Source organism: Sander vitreus, chromosome 16 (assembly GCF_031162955.1).
Source record: "Sander vitreus isolate 19-12246 chromosome 16, sanVit1, whole genome shotgun sequence".
Lineage (NCBI taxonomy): Eukaryota > Metazoa > Chordata > Actinopteri > Perciformes > Percidae > Sander > Sander vitreus.
Window position 1 is genome coordinate 13,138,173 of NC_135870.1, and position 23,562 is coordinate 13,161,734.

Consider the following 23,562-nt stretch of genomic DNA (forward strand, 5'->3'; position numbering starts at 1 on the left):
CCAGCTTAGAACCAAGCTGGTTGTAGGACACTTAAAGTAGTCTCCAAGTTATTGACTTGGTTATATTTCAACGAGAATTAAATATACTGTAACTTAACCAAACCATGGCTTCTGACATAGAAGCACCTCACAGTAAACAGGTCCTAAATCTGAAAATATTTGGGCTAAGAGGGGCAGGAGTTAAGAACATAGGCCTAATGGAATGTGGAAGTGGACAAGCCAGAAGATGGCAGTGGTGCAACACAATAAAGGATGCAAACTACCAATAAAACCTAAAGAAGAAGAAAAAGGAGAAGCCTGAGCCAGACGGTTGCCTAAGCCCTGCGACCCCTACCGGCAGTGATGTGATACCATCAGACACTAAACTGATGACGTGGTTCGGTCCGTTGACCAGAGCAGCAGTATGGCCGACCAGAGCAGGCAAATAAAACTCGCTGCGGCTAAGAAAAAGGTAAATTATTTTACAACTGACCCAGCTAAATAACATGGGGAGCGCTGATACTGTTTCTCTTTTGCGGATTTGTGTTGCCAGCGTTTTCTTACGTTTTGTTATTTATTTCTTTACGGAGCAGGGGTGTTGTCATTACACGTCGTCCGACCTCTGCGCTGTCGCTTGTCCCGCCTCTCTTGCTCCTCTTGAGGCTTCAATGCGCAGGAGAGATCGGTGCTTCTTCTGGGCCTCTACTGATAGCATTAACTTTCCCAGATTATGTAGACTATTTTAGTTCTCAGAGACGTTTATAGCATCCTACGCCGTTTAGTTAGCCAGTGGTTAACTTGTGTCTTTCATGTGTCTTTCTAGATAACATTAAATGTGGTTATGTGATTATTAGCAAACCTTAGGTTAACGTTAGCAATCTGGCTAACTAATGAATAGTTTGCTATGTGTGCCTACAGTCGGGCAGCTTTCTGTCTTGTCTGCAGGATGGTTCAATTATTTAAGGGAATCGTCAACAAACAGCATTTTTAAAACAAACGCTGAGCTAGCATTGTAGCACAGTGAGCAGGATAGAATGACGGGGACTGTTTTGACAGCTGACACCCCTCTTCTCTGTCCTGCTGTGTGCTTTGGCTAAGTGTGTTAGGCTAGTCAGAAAGATGGCCTTATCAGCTGTGAAATGTTAACGTCAGGAAAGGACACGTCAGAATCCCATTGATGCCCTACAATCCTCGTGGAAGAGTGGTTGTAGTTATAACACTTAGCATTTCGCTGCGATTCAACCCCAGTATTTTAGAATTGGCAGCTTTACATGTAGTTCCCCTATGATTCCCCCTGGTCCCCCTCGACAGCTGTCACTAGACAGCATGCCTAAACACACGCAGGCAGGGAAGAGTTTTTTTTCCTTCGCTTGGGTAAACTACACATAGATGATTTCTATATCCATAAATAAACCAAACCAAGCCAAACCATGATCATAGTTTGCCGCAAGTTATTGACTTCATCCTGTTTGGTTTAGAACAGCAAGTTGTTGAACAAGCAAGTCAGAGTGACAGTCAATAACTTGTTGGGTGTGGTTATGCATTTCAGTGTAACTTAACGTCTGAAACCGGATCTTTTTAGTAGATGGGAGCAGTTCATCCCTGCTTCATCTCATCTCCTAATTCAGTAAGTTTGAGAAGACCTTCCAGTGGTTAGAGATTGCTGGTTCTGAGCAATGTCAAGTTGGGGGCAATTGCAGAGTGTCATTTTCTTTCTGGCAGTCGAAAATTTTGGGTGACTTGTGTCCCTGAGGTAAAATGGTTGCCCCACAACCACGAGGTTGGCAGATCAATCCCAGGCTCCTCTGGCCACATGTCAAAGTGTCCCTGAGCAAGACACTGAGCCCCAAGTTGCTCCCCGGACGCTGTATGTATAGCTGTCCACTGCTCCTAATACTTAGGATGGGTTAAATGCAGTAATATAATTTCACTACATTGTACTGTGTGTGTATGTGACGATTAAGGAATAAAGTTTGTTGTTTTGTTAAGTTTAAAATTGCTTGCTGCACTTCTTACACATCTATTGTTTCCTTTTCTTATGTGCTGCTCAGCTGAAGGAGTTTCAGCAGAAGAGCTCCCCTGCTAGTGTGGGAGTAGAAAAGGGTGGAGGAGGAGGTGGCGGAGCAGGGGCCAAGAAGAAGAGGAAGGTGAAGGGACTGAGCCAACACGATGCACCTTCAACAGACAGAAACTCTCCAGACAATGTAAGTCAGTCCCGGATGGTCTTTCCATTTATTTGCCTGCTTGTCATTCTGCCTTTGTTGGTCAAATAATAGTCTTGCATTGCCAGGCAGCGCTGTGGAGTAAGTTCTGGCTACAGCACACATACATTCTGGGATAGGAGAAAAAAAATGCTCTGACTTGTTTGCATTTCTGAAACTAATTACAATTGTCTTGGGCGGCACTAAGCTTCGGACGCAGCAATGGTGGCTCTGCAAAATGGTCTCGGGAAGGAACTTGTTTTGGTGGAACATTTGCACCCGCAAAGGAAAATGCCACATCAAATATTAAATTAAGTTAACTGTTTACACAATACAGTAACGTGAGCTATTTAAATTAGCAGGATACATGGTTAAATGTAATTTGCTCTTACCAGTGTATCGGCACGTGTACTTCGTCCATAGCAAATCCCGCCAATTGTCCCAAAACGTCCCAGTTAGATAGTAAATGCCGTAAACGTATTCACTGAAAGAACCAAGCAGGCCTGCCTTATCGCACAACCCATTTCTTCAAAACATGTCATTTTCAGCATGTAGCTTGCTAGCTCAAAGTTTCCTGAAGTAAACAGAGTTTGAGAACAGCAACACACGAAGAGAGGAAGGTGAGGGACATCTGGCGTGGGATGTCACGCAATTATCCTGGAAATGTACTTCCGTTGATCCAGACTAGTCAAATAACAACCTCACTTTGCCCTTGACAGTCTTTCTGTGTCCTTGTTATGTCTGGTTTCTCGAACCTAGTGTGATCCTATAAAATATATTTTTATTTTCTTTTTTTATTTTAAATGCTGTTATAGCATTAGAAAGCATTTCAACTCACTGATATGTGGTATTCATGGTTTTGTGTATGTACATATTATGCACGTAAAATCTGCAACATTTGCAGTCCCAACAGTTTTATAGTAACTGTGGGCTGGCAGAGCAGTATATACCCAATACAAGAGATCCACATGCATGTAGACAAAGTATTTTTATTGTTTGTTTTTCTCCAAGTGGTAATGATTTGTAATGACCTGCTTGGCTGTCGATCACAAAATATTTTGCCGCTTGTGAAATAATACAGCTGAATTACTATCAAGTTGACAAATGCTTTCCTCCTTGCTATCAAACACACACAGTGCCAATAACACAGCAGTATTGACACATATCTGCTGGCCAGGTGACAGGGTGAAAATAGAAGGCTACAGGACAGAGATAGTTTTAGCCCCTGACCATAATAGTGGCCATTGTAGTGGCCAGGGTGCAGCAAAGGGTGAGGTATTTAGTTCAATATACTGAGAATTTCAAGTATTCAAAAATGATTACAATGACAAAGTAAGTTTGCAAGGCCTGCACATGCACAACATTTTCATCTTAGCTGTAACACATTTGCCATAAGTATGCATTTTGAGAAATTATTATATTTCTCAACTGACCATCAGTTATATTTATTTGTGTCATATCAACCGTATTTTATAGGGCAAAAGATATTTTGTAAAAACATTGATATTATGTACATTTAATATGCTTTTAAAGTGTTTCCATCCCCATCCTAGTAGCTTCTTGTTTATGCCTGCTGCTCTGATATAAGGTACAGACTGTGGGCAGATGTGCAGGTCCTTCTAACAACAATATGTCTATATCTGATTAGTAAAAATTTCAAAAACATAATCACGGAAGTAAATCACTCAAGGATGTTTTTTAACATGTTAAAATTAGAATTTAGACTTTTCTGAATTATAAATAATTCTTGTTTTGGCTGGTGCTTTTGGAAAACAAAACAAAAATTGGCAGCCGAAAACAGTCCCATGCCTATCTGTCTTAGCTCATTGACACTCTTAGTTTGTGTATTTGCTGCTTGTCACTACTATTACATTTAAATGTCAAGCACCGCTACTTTAAAGCTTTAAAGCTCTCATAAGCAAATTGAGGACACACAGTGTGGCATGTGACTCCACACACAGCTTTCACACACACGGGCTGACTCACATTCAGGATAGTTTTCCACAGACCATGTCGGTCAGTAGTTTTAGCCTGACTGGAATCTGGGCTCATCACAACTCTGCTGCTGAGTCTCGTTGCTTGTTCTGATGCAAAAAGAAAACCCCAGATATTCCGAGACTGGATAGACTAGTGTAGTCTTAAGCAGGATAAGACCGAAAACTGAGTGTGATGCTGGCCGTAACCAAATGAAGATCGGGTTTAAGGGTCAGAGCAGAGGAGGCCTTTTGCAATAATTGCCTGATGCAATACATGATGATTATTCATGTTATAGAGATTCCCATTTCTGCCTGCTTCTTACCCAAACATAGTTTTTTGGCCCTAAAGAAAGACAACACTATCTAAAAAAAATGTATGCAAAGGTGAGTAAGTAGGCAAATGATTATTGACTTGGCGCAGGTTATGCTTGCAAAGGGGAAATGTGAGCAAATTTAGTTCATAGAGCTGATTGCTGAAGCAGTTTGGGAAATGTAGTCAGATTATGCCAATCCACTAATGTTTGCTGCCCCTGAACACTTATTCTGATGTAATGGCGTTTTTCCATTACATGGTACCTGCTCGACTCGCCTCGACTCTACTCGCCTCGCCTCTACTCGCCTCACTGTGCGTCCGTTTTCCATTGCAGATTTTAGTACTGCCTCAGCGTGGCTGGTTGTCATAGCGCCGCCGCAGTAAACTGCCGTGACCTAACGCGACACACACACACACACACACACACACACACACGCACAGAACGTGGAAGGTGTGTTGTTGTTGCCACAGCCAGAAGGCACATTTTGTTTCAAATGAAGCTGGAGGCAGCAAAAATAAACACAGCTGGCTAAACTATTTAAAAATGCCGGGTTTGTTCAGGACACCCCCCTCTGTCGCTTTCACGTCACCTTTTGGTATCGGCTCAGCTCGCTTGGAACCTCGACTGAGGTGGTACTAAAAAAAAGTACCTGTTAGCAGGTACCAGGTACTTTTTTTCGTAATGGAAAACCAAAAAAGGCGAGTAGAGGCGAGTCGAGCAGGTACCACGTAATGGAAAAGCACCATTAGTGTTGTCTACATTTTATTCTGATATGGTTCTACTGATTTTATCAGTGGTAAAAAAAAAAAAAAGACTCCATTAAAATGCAGGCAATAGTTGCCAACCTCTTGGACCGCGCATACTAGCCTCAGTTTCTCCTTATTACACACCCTCGTCACTTTTAAACCACCTCCTTCTAAGATTTCTTGTTGCTGCTTCTCTGGGCCTGTTTGTCACTTTCTAAATCGTTCTCTACCCTTTCACATCTCTTTCATTTTTCCACCCTTGTTTCTTCTTTCCTGTAGTTTGACAGAATTCTGAAAGCACTTAGTCAAAGCAATGGAGTAGTCCTACCTCCTTATAGCAACAGTCAGGTGAGCCTCTGTCTGTCTCTCTTTCTTTTCTTTGTTTCTGCCCTGCCTGGTTTTATCTCTCATGTGGTATTTAAATATTTTATCTTACTTCCCCATTCTTATGTCACACTATGTGCACATATTATTTTTTGTCAGACTAGAAAGCATTGCATTGCTGCTTTTAAATCCACATCAAGAGAGTGCATATACGGTTAAGAAAAGTGGAGGGTGCACAGTTATTTCTTTGAGTTTATCCCAGTGTTGTGTGTGATATTCTAGAGTTCATTCCAGTGTTGTTGGTGATCTTCTAGAGGTCGCCATCTATTGTAGAAGTTCAATGTGAATGGGAAATGACCAGTGGTTGGCATGCATCCGTCTTAGTTGTTGTTGCATGGCTGTGATATCTGCATCTGGGTGTTTTTTTTTTTTCACTGCCTGATTTACAGGCACTCTTAAAACTGTAATTTTGTTATTAGAGTATTACAAATGTCGTGCTTTGCTTGCATTTGCTTCAGAGTATTTGTAACAAGGAAGGTTTATTTGTCAGTCGTTTCATTTAATGTTGGCATTTATGTAGTATGAGTTCTTTCAGTGCTTTCGTTCTGCTAACCTTTCAGAGAGTGCGATGGGTCGCAGCGGTGAAAAAAATAGAAACCAACAAAATTAGATTCTTTTTACATTAGTATGTCCTCTTAGACTTTGGACTATCATGCATTCATCTGGACATATCAATTACATAATTGACTCAACTGAATTATAACCTTAAAAGGGTCAGTACAGGAATCAAGTATTTTCTTTGCACATAAAAACTAAGTGTTTTTTCAGCGTAAAAGCTCCTTTTCTTGGCATTAAACCAGTGTGTGCATTTTTTGTGTATGTGTCACCTCAGACCTTTGCTGACGTGGGGGCCATCGGGTCTTCAGTTCCCCAGCTGCTGGAGGACCCAAAGGGAGAGCCCGGTCACGGCTCCCCTGTGTCTAACACCGCTAGCGCTAACACTGCTACTAACTCTGAGTCTGTCGGTCACAACACTGACCTGCAGGTGTGTCTCTCTTTTTCTGTGACTTTCTCTCTCTTTGTCTTTCTGCGTAACTTAAGTCATACCTTGTCTTGTCATTCTTACTCCTGTATGTCCTTCACATCTAAGATCATATGCTATATATCTATTGCCATTTGCAGCATTTTTACTGATATGTGGGTGGTGAAAACAACAGAAACTCCTGCTTTGTTTGGTTGTGATGTGCATTACTGTATTTTTCTGTTCCTTCTCTCCCTGTTTGTCTATCTCTCACTCTTTCGATCTCACTCTCTTTCTGCAGGACTATCCCGATACCAACGGCAATGAGAGTTTAACAGAAGAAGATAGGTGGGTTACCTGATTCCTCACTGCCCATGACACCCTTGTATCTTGTTATTGCAACACACACCATACATACACAGAACAGAGTTGGCATATGAATGGGTATGGACTGGGTATAAGGATTGTCATCATGACAGAAAAGGCTTCTGCAGAATTTGCACATGGCGCAGACATGCTGTTTTTCAGTTAAACACTATATATTTAGAATTTGGAGATATTGATTTATTGCAAGGGCAGGAAACAACTTCTGGGAACAGCTTGTTCTGTGAAGTCATTCTATCATCTACACATTTCATTTTTATGCTGCGCCTAAGAGACTACTTTAACGTAATACCATTTGTTGTAAATTGAGTATAGTAAGCAAAACTACTGTGGCACCAATATATCCCACTACTCTAGCCATTTATTACTAATGCATAGTACATGGTTGAAGTGTGTGATTGATTATTTATGTCTGTCCTGCAGACCACTTTCTTCCACAGAGAGCCTGCGACAGCTCTCACAGCAACTGAACGGCCTGGTCTCTGAGGTACATGTCATCCTGTCTCTCTCTCTCTTTCTTTCACACACATTTCTTTGTCATACAGTGTTAGGCTTTTAACAATAAAACACCACAACTGATGTGTACTTTCAGCTAGCTTGTATTGCATCTATTCTTGACAGGAAATGCATTGGAAGCCTTTTCAGATTTGCCAGTTGTTCCAAATGGCCTCAAGCACACTGACAGTATCAACTGGTGCAGCACCAGCTTGATGTATTTCCTCTGAACTTGGTTTAGTTTTGCGTAATCATCAACCAATCACAGTGTGCTTTTTCTGAGGTTTCTAAGACACAGTTAACAGTGACTGTTTATCTGTTGACTAAAAGGATTCATAAAAGAGTATAGACAAGCTGATCTAGTAGTGGGTCATACGTAAATATAAGCACACTGTTTTTATATTAAACTCAAGAAAATATGTTACGGTATTGTTGCCCCACATGGTGGTGAAATGCAGGTGTTACCACTGCTGACTAAAGAGATTGCCCATCTGCAATGCATCCAGTGCTTTTGAGCTTTAATAGAGATGGGTCATTTTTCATTCACGCACATTCATAATTCTTCTCATGAATTTCTACAGAAATAATGTTGTAGATTTTATTTTAAAATGTAATTTGGGACAGTTATTTTCCAGGATGTGAGGCTGCCCATAGGGTCTGTCTATAAACTTGACACATGATTAATTTTCTGTGTTGGAAGTGCATTAATGTGCTTGTCTGTGTCATTTCAGTCATCTGCTGCTTATGTGAATGGGGACAGTCCACCTTTAGTTGGCGAGAGAGATATGGAGGTAAGATAGAAATCTAATATCTTCTGTGAACTGAAAACCCAAGTTAAAAGTCAGTCATGGTCAGGTCACAATGTTAATACCATGCGATTTACAGTAAAGTGGCAGCCACATAATATGAGGCATATTTCTCTGCTGTCCTCTATAAATTGACAGTATAACCATAACCATTCTTTTAAGTATGAAATCACCATTATCACACAATGCCTGAATATATAAGGTGAAACACAAGTATCAACACATACTGTGCCCAGAATAAGTTTTCACTGGTAGCATCTTTTTATTTGTTATATTGGATAATTTACTTGCTAGCTGTCTAAAATGGTAAGCCTTACGTTTTTAGCACTGGCAGTGTAATTTACTAAAAACTCACTGTGACTCCTTGTATAAGTTTGGCTTTTCCTACTTTGTGTAATTTAATTAACAGCGCAGGGTATATCACATCTTAGGGCTACATTGCAAGTGAAGTTATTGCTAAAATTTGAAAAAGGAATGAATGTATGTCTAGCTGGATTGATGGATGAATGATAGATGATGAATGGTATCAACTGCCATCTATGGCAGCCTAGATGGCCGAAAAAGAAAAATATCACAAAGAAACAAAACTTCTGAGAATTAAATAAGATTCCCGTGACAGTTTAACAACCATCATGTATATTTTAAATATTATTATGATTTGATTCACGTCTCATTCCTTAACACCTTTTTTGCACCACTTGTAAAGGTATTGTTTGCCTCCATGTTAATAATTCACATAAGAATGTTTTTCCTCTTTGTTTGACTTTTGCCACTGCACTTTATCCCTCCCCTTTTTCCTCCCTTCCCGGATGCATGTGTGCATGTGATAGGGTCGGAACCAGGAGCTGACAGCTGCCCTGGAGTCCAGCAACCTAACAAACTCTCAGCTAAATACCAAGCTAGACCAGCTGGTAAGTGTGTGTGTGTGTGTGTGTGTGTGTGTGTGTGTGTGTGTGTGTGTGTGTGTGATCTGTGCATGTACTGTATGCATTCTGCATGTCATCTTGAGTAACCTCACACTGGAAGAAGTCAAGCATGGTTTTCATGTTATTTATTTATCTTTCACTTTGGTTGACTAAAATACAATTCTGCAAAGTGTAAAAACTGCACACTTGGGTCAGAGCTGTCATAACCTGATGGTTGATGCCTAAGTGTAGCACACTAATAGCAATAAACTCAAAGCTTCAAATAAACCTAAAAGGTTAGCATAACATAGATAACAGAAAAGGTTTGTGCTTTCCCTGTCCTGTCTGGCATGCAGATGAGGGCTTTTGTGCCAGAAGTTTGGTTGTTTTATAGGGCTAGAATTGCTGATGAAAGAAATGTTAATCTTTTTCAAACTTAAAATGTATATCCTGTTGGTCTGGCAGGCACAGCAATCTCAGGGGCTCTCCGATCAGCTACAAAAGGTAAACAGTTTTTTCTCTCTGTCTGGTAATTCCTGTCTTAATTAACTGTTCTAAATTTTCACTTCCTTCCTGGTCATTCATGAACTTTGGTATTTTCTTCCTTCAGGAGCGAAAAGAATTCGAACAGAGATTTTCAAAAGAGCAGGGAGCCATGCGGGAGCAATTACAGGTAAGTTCTCTTACCCAAACGCATACATTGAATTTGTCTGATGGTGTGTTTTTAGAATTTCTGAAACTGTGTTATAGCAGAAAGAAAAACTGGTAAAAAATCCTCATTGTACTGCCATGTAATATATCGGTGTATAATGTCAAGAGTCCATGGTATCGCCCTAATACGAAATTGATAGAAATGTGATCTGAGAACACACCTTCCCCATTCCAACACTCCCTGGTTGTTTACCCACTATCCTGGCCTATTTACACTGGCTGCCTGTTAAATTCAGGATCCAGTTCAAGATTCTTGTAACTACATACAGAGCCATCAGTGGTCAGGCACCAGCCTATATTAGTGATCTGCTGCACCCTTATGTTGTCAGCAGATCTTTGAGGTCCTCTGATCAGTGCTTGCTGGCTGTTCCTCGTACTTAGCTGAAAACAAAAGGTGAAACAGTTGCTCCTCGACTGTTGAGAATGCGTTGCCTCATCTTTTAAGAGTGGCTACCTCTGCTGACATCTTTAAAAAGCAGCTAAAGACGCATCTTTTTAGTCAGGCGTTCGTTTAACCACATTGTTGACTGTACTCCCATGTATTTAATGCTTTTTTGTTTTACTATGATTTACTGGGATTTATTGTGCATTTTATGATTATCGATTTGTTATAATGTATATATTTATTTGGCCTGTTAAGCCCTTTGTGACTCTGCCTGTGATAAGTGCTATACAAATAAACTTTACTTACTTAGTCACTCGTAGCAAGGCTAAAGCACTGAGCGTAATTCCTCTGTAGATAGTTTAGTTTATGTTGTGATTTAATGATTGACTTAATGTAAAAGCAGTTGACATTATCTAGTCTCACGAAAAGCTGTGTTCTTTGTTTGTCTGTCTTCTCCCAAGGTTCACATCCAGACCATTGGTATACTGGTATCAGAGAAGTCAGAGCTGCAAACAGCACTACAATACACACAACATGCTGCACGGCAGAAAACAGGTGTGTTTTATAATCAGCCGTACATGCACTTGAATGAAACATTTTCATCTTGGCAAGACCTTAGTTAACAGTTTGTTTGTGTGTCTCTTTGTGTCTGTGTGTGTGTGTGTGTAGCTGAGGCAGAGGAGTTGAATAACCGTCTGCAGGCAACAAAGCAGAGAGTGTCAGAGCTGGAGAGAACTCTCTCCTCTGTCTCAACACAGCAGAAACAGTTTGAAAAGGTATAAACACTGCAGTAATTCACTGAGAAAAGTGTAATAGGAGTACTATATAACATATGGCAAACATACTTAATTCACATTGAGCTGCATACTTGTAAAACAGATAGGCAGCCACACATTCTACATTTCAGTTGTCTGTCATGTGTGTTATTTTTAATAAATGTTTTCCTTTTTGTCCCCAGCACAACAAAGAGTTTGAAAAGGAGAGAGACAGCCTTAGGCTAGAGGTGTTTAGACTAAAGTAAGTCATTTTACCCTAGCATACACAAGGAGATGTATTTCATAACATTTCCATTTACTAAGGATCGCTTTGACATTATTAATGGTATTTAGAGTACATCAAATTGTATGCAACGCAACAGATGGCATGAGCTAGTGTCCAGAGTCATATTAGAATCTCGTAAGTTAGATGAACAATCTCTGCATATATGTGTGTGTTTGCAGCAATTTGAGTGAGGAGTCGAAGCAGCAGAGCTCAGAGCTGTCAGAGCAGTTAAAGCTGAGTACACAGGAGAATGGAGCAATGAGGCTGGAGGTGGAAGATCTTCGCAAGAGACTCGAGATAGCTGACCTCATGTTGCAACAGGTGCATTAAGACACAGGCACAACATTTTACAGTACATACAGTACACATATATACTGATCTTCCTCTTAACAATAATTGAAAGTGGTGGATCAACTCTATAGCCAATATATGACAAAAAGCCAATGTTTGGGATTAGTTTCAATCTAGAGCCTGGAATGTTTGTTTGCCGACAATGCAGTTAGATGTTGCGGTAGATTTATTATTATTATTATTTTTTTTTTTTTCTCTTCATGGTTTACCTGCTGCATTGGTCATTTTTGTTTTCCAGTGCTCCAGTCATTCGGATCCCACGAGTGCCAACCAGCAGGTCCAGTTACTGCTCGGAGAGAAGCAGCAGCTGGAGGCACACAATCACCAGGTCTGTGTTCAAGGACAATTATCTGCATGTGTGTCTTACTAGTGCCTTTCTGTGTGGATATTCTTTAAAAAAAGTTTTGTTTGTTTGTTAAAATGTGTTTTTATATTTATTCTAAAGCGTGTTTCTCTTTAGCAATTATTTTGTTAGTGGTTATTTTGTTTTTGTGTGAACAATTAAAGCAAATCTACATAGGTTAACTATCCACTAGAATCCCTACAACCATTCCTTTTCTAGAAACGTACACCTTCAGCCACAGTCATTGTAACTTTCCTGTTCGCATCAAATGACCCTTGAGATGTCATCTACCTTTTCTACTTTTCCTCAACCTTTTCATATTTCGATACATAAAAGTTGCAAATTAAATCATTTTATGATAAAAAAAAAAAAAGAACCAACCAAGACTACTATGAAACGTAGGCCTAAACTCCTGCCTGTTTATCTCTTATGATCAGAAAGTCTTGCTTTGTTAACATCGTTTTGCCCCTTATGTTTGATTTTGTAGCTGATGGAGTCGATTTCCCAGCTGCAGACAGAGAGGGACTGCTATGCAGACCAGATCCAGGAGGAGGGCCGTCTATGGAAGGACAAAACAGAACAGCTGCTAACACAGGTACGCTACATACAGTAACATCAGCATAGACATGGTTGACTATAACTTTGAAAATAAAGAAATCTGTATGTTCTTTGTTGTTGTTTTATTAAACAAATGACTAACTGATCTGTGTCAATTTCTGTGTCTGTGCAGGTGTCTTTGGTTGCAGAGGAGAGGGACAGAAACATCAGCCGAGTCCAAGAACTGGAAGCCAGCATCACAGAGCTTCAAAATGCTGCAGGTAAGAGCTTCACACTACCCTTATCTAGGGCTTCTTCCTTTTCCTGGCTTTTCTGTAGCTCCTTCCTTGTGCTGCATTTTTTACCTTTGGTAAATAAGCTGTCCGATTGCCTGACTGTAGTAGGATTTACAGAATCCCCTTATTAGGGGCTCCCCTTGTCTTCCAATAATGTACACCTGCTTCTTGGAAAATGGAGAGCAAACTTCAGAGGGAAAGAAGACCGGAGCGAACAGATGTGGAGCCATAATAGTGCATACAGACTGATGTTTGACACTATTGTTAACTAGGGTTGAAATTTTAAACCGAACATTTGTCTTTTAAAGGCTGCAACTCAATCCATGTGCTTCAGTCTTTTTTTCCTTCTTCCTTGATGTGCGATTTTACGTTTATAGTCAAGTATTCACATAGTTGACAGTTTAAAAACTCAACACATTATATTTTTCGGTTTATGATAATATTTATTTCAGCATAACCTTAAAAGCTTTATAATATATGAACTGTAGCATTCTAAATACTGAGTACACGCTGGTGACACAGCTACCACAGTCTGGTGTATTTCTCTGTAGCAAAATGATTAAACCTGATAACCGTCATCCTTTTTTGTCTCCTTTTCCAGCATTGTTGTCCCAGGAGAGAGAGGCCCGGGATAATGCAGAGCCTCAGTCCTCAGGGCCATCAGAGAGTGAGGTGGCGCTTCAGGAGGCCCTCAACACTCTACATCAGGAAAAAGAGGCTCTTACCACACAATACCAGGCACAGGTATACATTACATTTACACGTGCTTGAGCAGCCGCGTTATTTAATGTGTATTTAATGCTTAGCTAATGTCTTGAATTATAATGGAATTTTATGTGAGGCAGAGTATTATAATGGTCATTTGTCTATCACATTTAAAAGTTACGCCAGTTGAGTTGTTCTTTACATAATGTTTTAAAGAGTATAAGTGGTCTTAGGTTTGAAGTTTCTATAATCAGCCTCTGTAATATTTCCCCTAGCTGAGAGATAACGAGCAGCTGAGCCGCCTGTGTTCAGAGCAGGAGACCCGTCTCGGGGAGATGGAGCGCCAGTTGGAGAGCCAAGTCCAGGAGGAAGGGGACCGGCGGCGCATGTTGGAGGATGTTCAGTCGGACAAGGCCACTATTAGCCGTGCTCTCACCCAGAACCGTGCACTGAAGGACCAGCTGGCTGAGTTACAGAATGGTTTTGTCAAACTGGTGAGGCTGAAAGTTGAGCTGTCCATCTGTCCTTTTTTAATGACACATTTTGGAAGTGCTGTTATTTACATACTCAATATTTCTTTTGTCTCTGTCCTAACTTGCTTTAATTTTGTAGGGATCGTATCCATATGTCTTTTCTTCTTCTTGCACCTTGCTGGCCTTCTTGCCTTAAAGCAACATTGCGTAGGATTGGCATTGTTTCCGCTTTAGCACCCCTACAGTTTCAGATTGTAATTCACTTAAACACCGCTGTCGTAAATATGGACAGCTGTACAAGTGCATTTACTATGATTAAATTACTTATGATCAAAAACTAGCGAGTCGACAACTTTGCTAACGCAGCCAAAAGCTCCTGGGTAAGCTGTAAACATCAACACTCCCCCAAGGCTCTGAGCTCCCAGTCCTGGCAGGGCTGACTGAGCTATCTAGCTGGCGGCAGCTACAGTTAGCAGCAGTTAGTAGTTAGCCTTACTTTAGCAACAAGAAAAGCTTTATGTCCATCAGGTAACTCCTTTAATCACAGAGTCGAGACAGAGCAGACAGAGGACGTCAGAGGGAAAAGCAGAAAACATTTTCTCCATAAAATATGATCCAGTTTCACCTAAATCAGTGGTAGTGCCGTAAAGCGTTACACACTTTTCCTGCGAGATCGTACCCGCTCGTCAAAGTTACGTAGTACGATCGGGGTGCAGAGTAGGAATGACAGAGGCACCATTCTCCCTATTACAAGTCAGAGTAGCATCAAAATAAATTTATTTTAAGGTAAAATAGTTACAGAATGTTGTTTTTAAATGCATTTTGTGTCTGGATGTATCTTTCATGTCTTTGTTATTTGGTTATTGTAGTAACCATAAGTATAAGTATTCACAAATTCTGAAAGTACATGGATTTGCTCAGAGGGAGGGCGACTGCTGTCTTTAAGCCAAAATTCTTGTTACTCCTTCATTTGTACAGACTAATGAGAACATGGAGCTGACCACTGCCATCCAGTCAGAGCAACATGTGAAAAAGGAGCTGGCTCGCAGAATGGGTGAACTGCAAGAAGAACTGCACAACGTCAAGGAGCAGGTATGGTCATACACAAAACACTCTTCATGACAAACCCAATTGAAAGTCTGCTGATAGATTTTCTTGTTGTGGCATTTGTGATTTTTGCACCTTTTTTTTGTCTACACTATATCTTGCGGAATCTTAGATGATTTAGTTATTATTTTCAACCCTATTATATTTTCAACACATTTTTTGACAGCGCATTCGTTTTCTACTTCCTTTTGGTATTCATTTTCCTCTTCATTCCCTCTTCTCCAGCTGGAACTGAAAAGTAATGACACTCAGGGTCTGATGGAGCAGAGGGACCAGGTAGTGGCCCACCTGCAGCAGTACTGTGCTGGCTACCAGGCTCTGGTCTCAGAGAGGGAACAGATCCACCACCAGTATCTGCAGCAGATCCAGCTCATGGACCGGCTGCAGCACGATGAAAGCCAGGGCCGTGTGCAACTGGAGATCAGTCACAATCAGCTCAAGCAAGCGCAGGTGTGTATTTAAGGCCTTGTTCACGTGACCATTGACGATGTATGAAAAACTTTAAAATATTTCGATCCAGTCTGTTGTGATATTTAATGGAGTGCAGTAAACATAATGCACTCATGTTCTCCCTCATCTAATCGAATATGTTGAGACTGCTTTGAAAAGGGACTGGAGTCGCTTTGTTTTGACTGACTCTCTGTCTCCCTCTGCAGGAGCATATGGAGCTGTTGGCCAAAGACAACGAGCAGCTGAAGGCTGAGGTGAAGGAGCTGCTCAACAGCTCAGCTCTTGCCACGTCATCCAGAGACCAAGGTAAGGTTGTCTATTACTAGTATGTTGGTACTTTTTGTACCCTTTTGTCTTACTCAAGTTCCCTTCACAGGCATCCATGTGGTTGTGTCCCACATGTTCAACAGCAAAGTGGTTCTCTTGTTTCACACTGTTTAATTTAAAAGAAATGGAATAGAAACTGAGAACTGTAGTTCTTCACAAGAAACAAGGACACAGTGTCATTGATGCAAAGCAACAGACACTTTCTAAGAGCAGAGCTGCAGCACCCACAGTTTCAGACCTAACCTGTGCCACCTACAGGCAAGGAAAGTAAGAGAGCAGTAATCTTGCTCCACGTATGGGGAATGAGTGTTGTAGTCTTAAGACCAGTTTAAAAACATGGGGGGGAAATATCTGTTAAAATGTATTAATATTTTGAATATGTTACTTAGGCGATGGAGTGGAGAGCCAGTCCCTGCAAGAGAGCCCAGAGAAGTCCTCCCCCATAGTTATCCCAGAAGACTTTGAGAGCCAGAAGGAGATGGTGAAGACTACTACTACTACTACTACTACTACTACTACTTATGCTTTATGTCTTTTTCCTTTGCCTTTTAGTACACATTATAAAGGCCTAAATCCAGTTTGAAGTTGACACTTACATGATACATCCAGTGCTATGCCAGTTTGAATTATTATTTTTTGAAACCTTAATAATATTAGATTCATTTATAACCACGTTTTAGACCAAAGTTTGGGATTAGCCTCATTTGACCCTATTCATCCGCTCCCTCCCGCCATCCTCACCTTCACTTTCTGTCCCCCGACAGGAGGACTTTATCCGTGGAGCTTTGGCTCAGCTGGAGCTGGAGAGGGACGAGGCCAAAAGGCAACTTGAGGAGGAGCATCGGCTTCACATGGCAGCGCGGCACCAGGCCGCTGTGGCCTTCAGCATGGAGCACCAACACCACAGCCACAAATCTGTCCACGACCATCATCACGAGCACGATCACACTCAGGGCCAACATAGTCACTGTGAACACAGTCACGAGCATTCAGGTAAGGAAAACTAGATGTTTTTTTTTGTTGTTTCAATAAAAAGGCCAAAATTACATCTCTCTAGAATAGGGCAATGAATGCGTGTGTATGACTAAGTTCTTATTAATATAGCTAATCCTGATTATATTCTGTAATGATTTCTGTTTATATAGATTAAAAAAAAAAAGTATCATTAGGTGCATTATATAAACAAGCTACTTTACTAACCTCTTCTTAGAAGGAGGAGTGCCGGTGGAAGTTCATCAGGCCCTGCAAGCTGCCATGGAGAAGCTTCAGCAGCGTTTCACGTCCCTCATGAGAGAGAAAGCTGACCTCAAGGAGAGGGTGGAGGAGCTGGAGCACCGCTGCATTCAGCTGTCTGGAGAGACTGACACTATAGGTGAGACAGTATGATATGTTTGTTGTAACACTTTGTTAACCAATTAGTTTTTGTTTAATGTTGTATCTAATAGTTGTCAGAAAGATAGAAAACCTCTTCATCCCCATACTAATTTCTTTCCAGGGGAGTACATAGCCCTGTACCAGAGTCAGCGGGCCATCATGAAGCAGAAACACCAGGAGAAGGAGCACTACATCAGCATGCTGGCCCAGGACAAGGAGGAGATGAAAGTACTGTATAGCAACCTTTTGTTTTTAAAAAAATAACCGTCAGTGGGTGCATGGGTAGCTCACCTGGTAAAGTGTGCGCTCATATATAGTTTGTTTTTCCTCGACACAGCGGCCACGAGTTCGACTCCGACCTGCAGCCCTTTGCTGCGTGTCTTCAGCTGTCCTATAAAAATAAAGGCCTAAAAAGTGCCCTAAAATAAAAATAACCGTCAATTCAGCCATTGTTTCTCTATTGTCCGTCAGGCGAAGCTGGCAGAGCTGCAGGATCTGGTGATGAGGCTGGTGGCTGAGAGGAATGACTGGTATAGCCGCTACACCGGAACCTTAGCCAGCGCAGGCACAGTGAACCCCGACCTGCTTCCTGTTGGGGAGGATCACACTCACCCAGAGCACCAAGCACATACACACACAAAGCTTAATGCTGTCAGCGGAGCAGGTAGGCACAATACGCAATACTCTATGTGCACTTTAGCTGTCTCTGCTACATCATAAATGAATGCAAAGACGATTAGACACCGGTGTATGTGTTATTTTGACAGCCCTAATATATATATATATAATTTTTTTTTTTTTTCATTCATTCAATGTATCTTCATCCTGCTGCTCGCCCTCTCTCTCTCTGCTGCAGAAGCAATGGAAGTCATTCCTCTGTCAGAACCCACTACAACCCTGGAAGCCCCGTCGTCCCAGATGCTGTCGAGCGGGTCAGCCCAGACAGACTCCAAGGCCCCGGGGCCCAAAGAGGACGGCACAGCCCAGCAGATCATGCAGCTGCTCCACGACATCCAGAACCCACAGGGGGCGCCAAGATCGCCCCCCTTCCTCGGGGAGAACCCTTGCATCCCCTTCTTCTACCGGCCTGACGAACAGGATGAAGTCAAAATCCTGGTGGTGTGAGTGTGTGTGAGTGTGTGTGAGTGTGTGTGAGTGTGTGAGTGTGTGAGTGTGTGAGTGTGTGTGTGTGTGTGTGTGTGTGTGTGTGAGTGTGTGAGTGTGTGTGTGTGTGTGTGTGTGTGTGTGTAAATTGGATGTGTTAGAGTCTAGGGCATATTAAACACCACAGTATACCATGTTCGTAGCTTGTTGATCATATCCACAAACACTTGTCACTGATATGTGAGCGTCTTTGACCCAGTTACATAAAAATGCCCCCTCTCTGTGTGTTGGCAGTAATGTGTGCATGGTTAAATAGAGAGTATTTGTTTTTTGTCTATGATGCTCTTCCCAGAGAGATAACCAGTATTCCTTAACGCAATCTGATTATTCTCCATACCACCATTTTTCATCCCCCCCCCCTCGTCTCCCATTTTACACATAAGTGCAATAAAGGGGCCTTATATTCTGTCCCGATGCTGATACAGTACTTAAAGAGCTGTCGAAAATGATTAGCCTTGTGTGCAAATCTCAGTTATACACAATTCACTGTACAAATGCCAAAAATGAGCATCACGTTTGAATAATAATGCGAATATTTACCCGTATGTGTGCGTAATGTGAGGAGAATTGATGATGGTGAAAGGGTGCATGAGGAGAAGAGATGCAGAGAGAGAGATGTAAGTTAAAGTCAAAGAAAGACTGAGTGCACATAATAGCTTTTGAACTGTAGGCGCTGTTATGATTTCAAAGTCGAGCTCTCTAGTTGCATGATGAGGTTCAGAAAGATGGAGGCAGGTGTCGCAGTTTGGCACTGTTCCTAAAACAGCCTTTTGTCTTTGTCCTCCAAACACTGAAAATAAGTCTTGTTAAATGTTGCGATATGTCAATATGTGAAACATTTGTATTGTGATGTCAAACTGTTAGACTGAGAGAATTCCCCATCGTTATGAAAAGGTGGTTTCTAAAGTCATTGAGGGGATAGATGCAATTTAAAGACCCCATGAAGAAAAACAAAAAACACATTTATTCAGAGATATTAAGGCATTATGTTTTAGAGTGTAATTCAGATAAATAATAGAGCTTGGGGTGCTGTGCTTCAGGCTGCTTTCCACATTGTTTTTTTGCAAGTTCTACTTTTTCCTTTGTCATTAGCATGATAGATACTAAGGTGCGATGGTTAGAGGAAGTTACAGGAAAAATGGTGTTGCAATCTCTTTATCTGCACTCATAATTCATGGCCTCATCACAAATGTCTACACACTTTTTTTTTTTCCCCTCATCAAAGCTGCTCATCCATAACTGAGTCCTAACTTCAATTTCATGGGGTCTTTAAGTTTCTAAACAAATTGACACTATTGAGTATAGCCTGTTCTTTTCTGTTACATTTGCTTGTAGTTCCACATATCAAAGATGAATCAATGCACATCCTTTACAACTGGACTGTGTGAGTGTACATGATGCGTGCGTGTTTCCTCTTCAGCCGAAGTTGCATCTGTTGTATTTTTTTTGTAGAGTTCTATCAGATTATATAAGAATGATTGCACTAAAACTGTACAAAGCTTCTCATTCAGCTCTGTCCTCTGTGGCTGGTTGGACAGTGACGTTTCTAACTAAACTTGCTTAATAATTCCTGTTGAGGAAAAAGGGAATCCTGTGAAGCCGCACTCTTTAAGCTGAGGGTTCCAGTTGAAGCAAATTAATTGAATTGGAAGGTGTCTGTGTGTGTGTGTGTGTGCGCCCAGTGTTGCACTCGCAGGATGAATTGTAAATAAGAAAAGAAGGTGGCATTAATGAGATTGCTCAGTTCAAAAGGTTGTGATGTTATTCCCAAAAGTGTGGACCAATCAGAATTTGAGAAAATGAACAACTCTTTCCAAAACTATACACATTTATGTTCATATTAATCTAGTAACTTGTATTGGCAATACTCCAATGGGCATTGGAAACAAGAAATTAGGAACTCAAATTAACATTGAGATCCTACCAAATTCTTTGTTTACTTTTTCTTAAACTTAAGACATGACAGGTGTCTAGCCTTAAGGGAGAGATGCTCATATTCATAAATGTAGATTGGAGGATGGATTAATTGATCAACAATGAGCTCTTTCCTTTTGCAACTAAAAACCATAGCTATGCTCTCACAGCTATTTTTTCCCATTTCAGATGAAATTATGGCAGAGGCCTTTTAAGAGTCTTTCCATGATTTTAATATGCAAAGACATGAGGGTCTCACTGCGAGTCATACAAAAATCCCACAGACTACTTTTGGAGGTATTTTAACCTTCTCATTTGGATGTCATTGAATTTTAAGATCCTTTCTGTTGTGTTTACTTTAAGGTAGCACACATTTGTAAGTTATTATTGCACACTTGATATGTATCACTAACCGCAACAGGACAGAAAGCATTAGTGCAAATTTTGGTATTTTAAGCAAAATGTAATATGTAGGGGCCATATATACTTGGTGTTTTTTACAGGCAAAGTAAACAGCGCTGTGTTCACCCTAAACCACAGCACTTTGTTAGGAACCGGTGGTTTTTGAATACATTTACCTAATCATTCTTGATTTTTAAAAATTCCTCGCTTCTTAGCATTCTGTCACTTTTTGGTTTCCTTTGAAACATGCCACAAAATATGATTTGATTTGATTTTTCGTTCATTTTATTTCTTTTGTCAGACGAAGAGGTAAATATACAATAAAATCCTTTATTGTTGTTTCGGGGCTTGTAAAATAACAAATAAGACAATATGGATACAATTACTTCCCACACTCTAATTCACTGTTTAATATGTTTTGTGTGATTGAAACAAATAGCAAGGAACCATTTATTGTCTTTACTGTAAATGAGGTGGTGTGTATATACTGTAACTGTGTAACATATTGTATATTCATTATGCCTGGTGTGTGGGGGAAAGCTGCTCTGCCATGTTTACTGGCAGTGTGGACTGTGTGTCTGAAAGTGAGCTCCGAGTCAAGGCCTTGGCGGTTACTGACTGGCTGTGATGATTTAATACAAAGATTGACTAAAAAAGCGAAAATGTTCTATTTATTTGGAATAAGTTAGTATCTCAACTAATCAGTTTTAATGTAAAATAGAAGCGACGGATGGAAATGAAGGATCATTCAGAGAACTGATTTGTTCGAGGGCTGCTTCTGACAGAAGCTTTCTGAATAGTTTTTTTCCTTGAGTAATATTTTCTCCCTTTCTCCTGAATAAAACTGATTGAGCAACTTGAACACATTGTGTCTCGATTTCTTAATTATTTTGATACTCGATAATGTTGGCAGTAAAGAAACCGCAGGCAGTTTGACTTGTCAGAGTAGGAAAAGCACAACTGTTGCTAATAACATTAACGAGGGCGCCATCGTGTTACATGCACAGTAACAAAGCAGCTAAATAGAGTTCAGCCATCGTTTATGTGATTATTAACACCTGTGCTTTTCCTACTGTGACAAAGCACAATTAAATACCAAATGATAAACAATCATTATTATTATTATTACTATTAAATGCTCAGAGAAACCCATTTTGGCTATGCCATTTTTTCAACAATCTCATATATTACTAAACAGCTTTTTCTGTTCAGGGGATCAATGTGGAATTCCTTACCTACAGAACTCAAACTGGATCCTGACAGATCATTTTAAACTTAAACTAAAAACAGTTAAAAAAAAAGAAAAAGGATCAGTCATGTAGATATGAACGATCTGGTGCTTCTTGTTTTATGGTGCTTTATTGTATTAGTTTATGTCTTGTTTTGGCTGTATTTCTTTTGTTGAGTCTTGTGTTTTTAATGTACGTACCTAATGTTAAGTTTGTGTCTATGTATTTGTTGAGTTTTCTGTCTTTTAAAGGCCCATCTAGAGACGTGCATTGCAAATCAGTGAGGCTATAAACGTTGTGGTGTGTGGCATTAGTTTATGCTACATAATTGTCCCTATACAAATAAACATTAAATATACAATTGACAACATTATTTTTTTCTGAGTTTGGTAGATCCAGATTTCAAACACATTTTGATCAAAAAATGTGCCGGAAGGTTTGGGGTTACTAGATGTTTTTGTTGCTCCTTTAAATTTCAATTCAGTGTCCGGTTAGCTCACCTGGTAGAGCGGGCGCCCATATATAGAGGTTTACTCCTCGGCGCAGCGGCCGCGGGTTTGACTCCGACCTGCGGCCCTTTGCTGCGTGTCATTCCTCCTCTCTCTGTCCCCTTTAAAGTCTAAGCTGTCCTATACAATTAAAGGCCTAAAATGCCCCAAAAAATTATCTTTAAAATTCAATTCAGTTCACCTCCCTCACCAAATCCAGTGTGGATGTTCTGCTAATGCTGTTTACCACCATAAAGAACACATAAAGGAAACTTCATTCAGTACACGGAGGTTTTTAATGTGTTGACAAAGCACAGTAGTCCTGCAGCGTAAAATCATCGTTCCATCCACAGCAGTTTAAACAAGACGCAGGACCTGGTTGTTGCAGGACACATTCACACTGTCCCTTTCTGCTCTTCTACACATAGAGAGAAACAAGAAAAGAAAAAACAAAAACCTCTCTGCTACCAGCTAGAGTATCAAACAACCTGGCAATGTCCATATATATATATATATATATATATATATATATATATATATATATATATATATATATACTTCATCACACATTTTTATAAGTTTTTCAAATATTTCCTTATACACAGTCATTTATTCATAATAATTTAAATATTCAGCAGACTAAATTCTCTAGACAGTGGAAGTACAATTCTCATAAGATGTGCCACACATATACATAATAACACATTAAGATATGTCCATATTTACTGTTAAATAATAAGTAGAATATGCTTTGTTGTGTTTCCGTTGCAGTCGTGGAGTACTAAGATGCACAAGAGGTCACTGAAGTGGTTTTTTTGTTACATCAGTTTAGGTTCAGAGACAGGTTTTTGCGGCTAGTGGGTTGCTTATTTTAGTTTGGGGTCAAAATACAACACATCACACTGACAGCAAAGTTCAGTTGCAGAACAGTTGAAAAGAATGGTTGAACTCACAGGCTCTCGGACAGCAATGTGAGGGGGAAACAGGAGGAGCGTTTTGATAGTTTTATGCATAGACTGTGGCTGTTTTCATGTTCTCACTCACCCACGTGGCCACTGAGAAGGAAGAAAAGAAAAGAAATGAGGGAGAAAAAAAAACCAGTAAATACATGCTG

The 23,562-nt window shown here is 40.4% G+C and overlaps 1 protein-coding gene across 3 annotated transcripts; it reads left to right on the forward strand.

Annotated features, from left to right (window-relative positions):
• The first annotated feature begins 344 nt into the window (after positions 1-344).
• On the forward strand, positions 345-21,593 carry golga2 (golgin A2). Of its 3 annotated transcripts, none has more exons than XM_078270783.1 (27): positions 345-451; positions 2,031-2,183; positions 6,433-6,585; positions 6,863-6,909; positions 7,369-7,432; positions 8,172-8,231; positions 9,077-9,157; positions 9,617-9,655; positions 9,762-9,824; positions 10,709-10,802; positions 10,917-11,023; positions 11,206-11,264; positions 11,468-11,609; positions 11,878-11,967; positions 12,470-12,577; positions 12,713-12,800; positions 13,417-13,559; positions 13,796-14,014; positions 14,972-15,085; positions 15,326-15,550; positions 15,757-15,856; positions 16,267-16,358; positions 16,642-16,870; positions 17,088-17,249; positions 17,373-17,479; positions 17,723-17,915; positions 18,108-21,593. In XM_078270783.1, the coding sequence occupies exons 1-27, from the start codon at positions 404-406 to the stop codon at positions 18,374-18,376; spliced, it is 3,249 nt and encodes a 1,082-aa protein (XP_078126909.1). In that variant the 5' UTR covers positions 345-403; the 3' UTR covers positions 18,377-21,593. The 3 variants fall into 3 exon arrangements, with proteins under 3 accessions (XP_078126909.1, XP_078126910.1, XP_078126911.1); XM_078270784.1 differs by having other exon boundaries at positions 18,111-21,593; XM_078270785.1 differs by lacking the exon at positions 6,433-6,585.
• Positions 21,594-23,562: the final 1,969 nt, after the last annotated feature.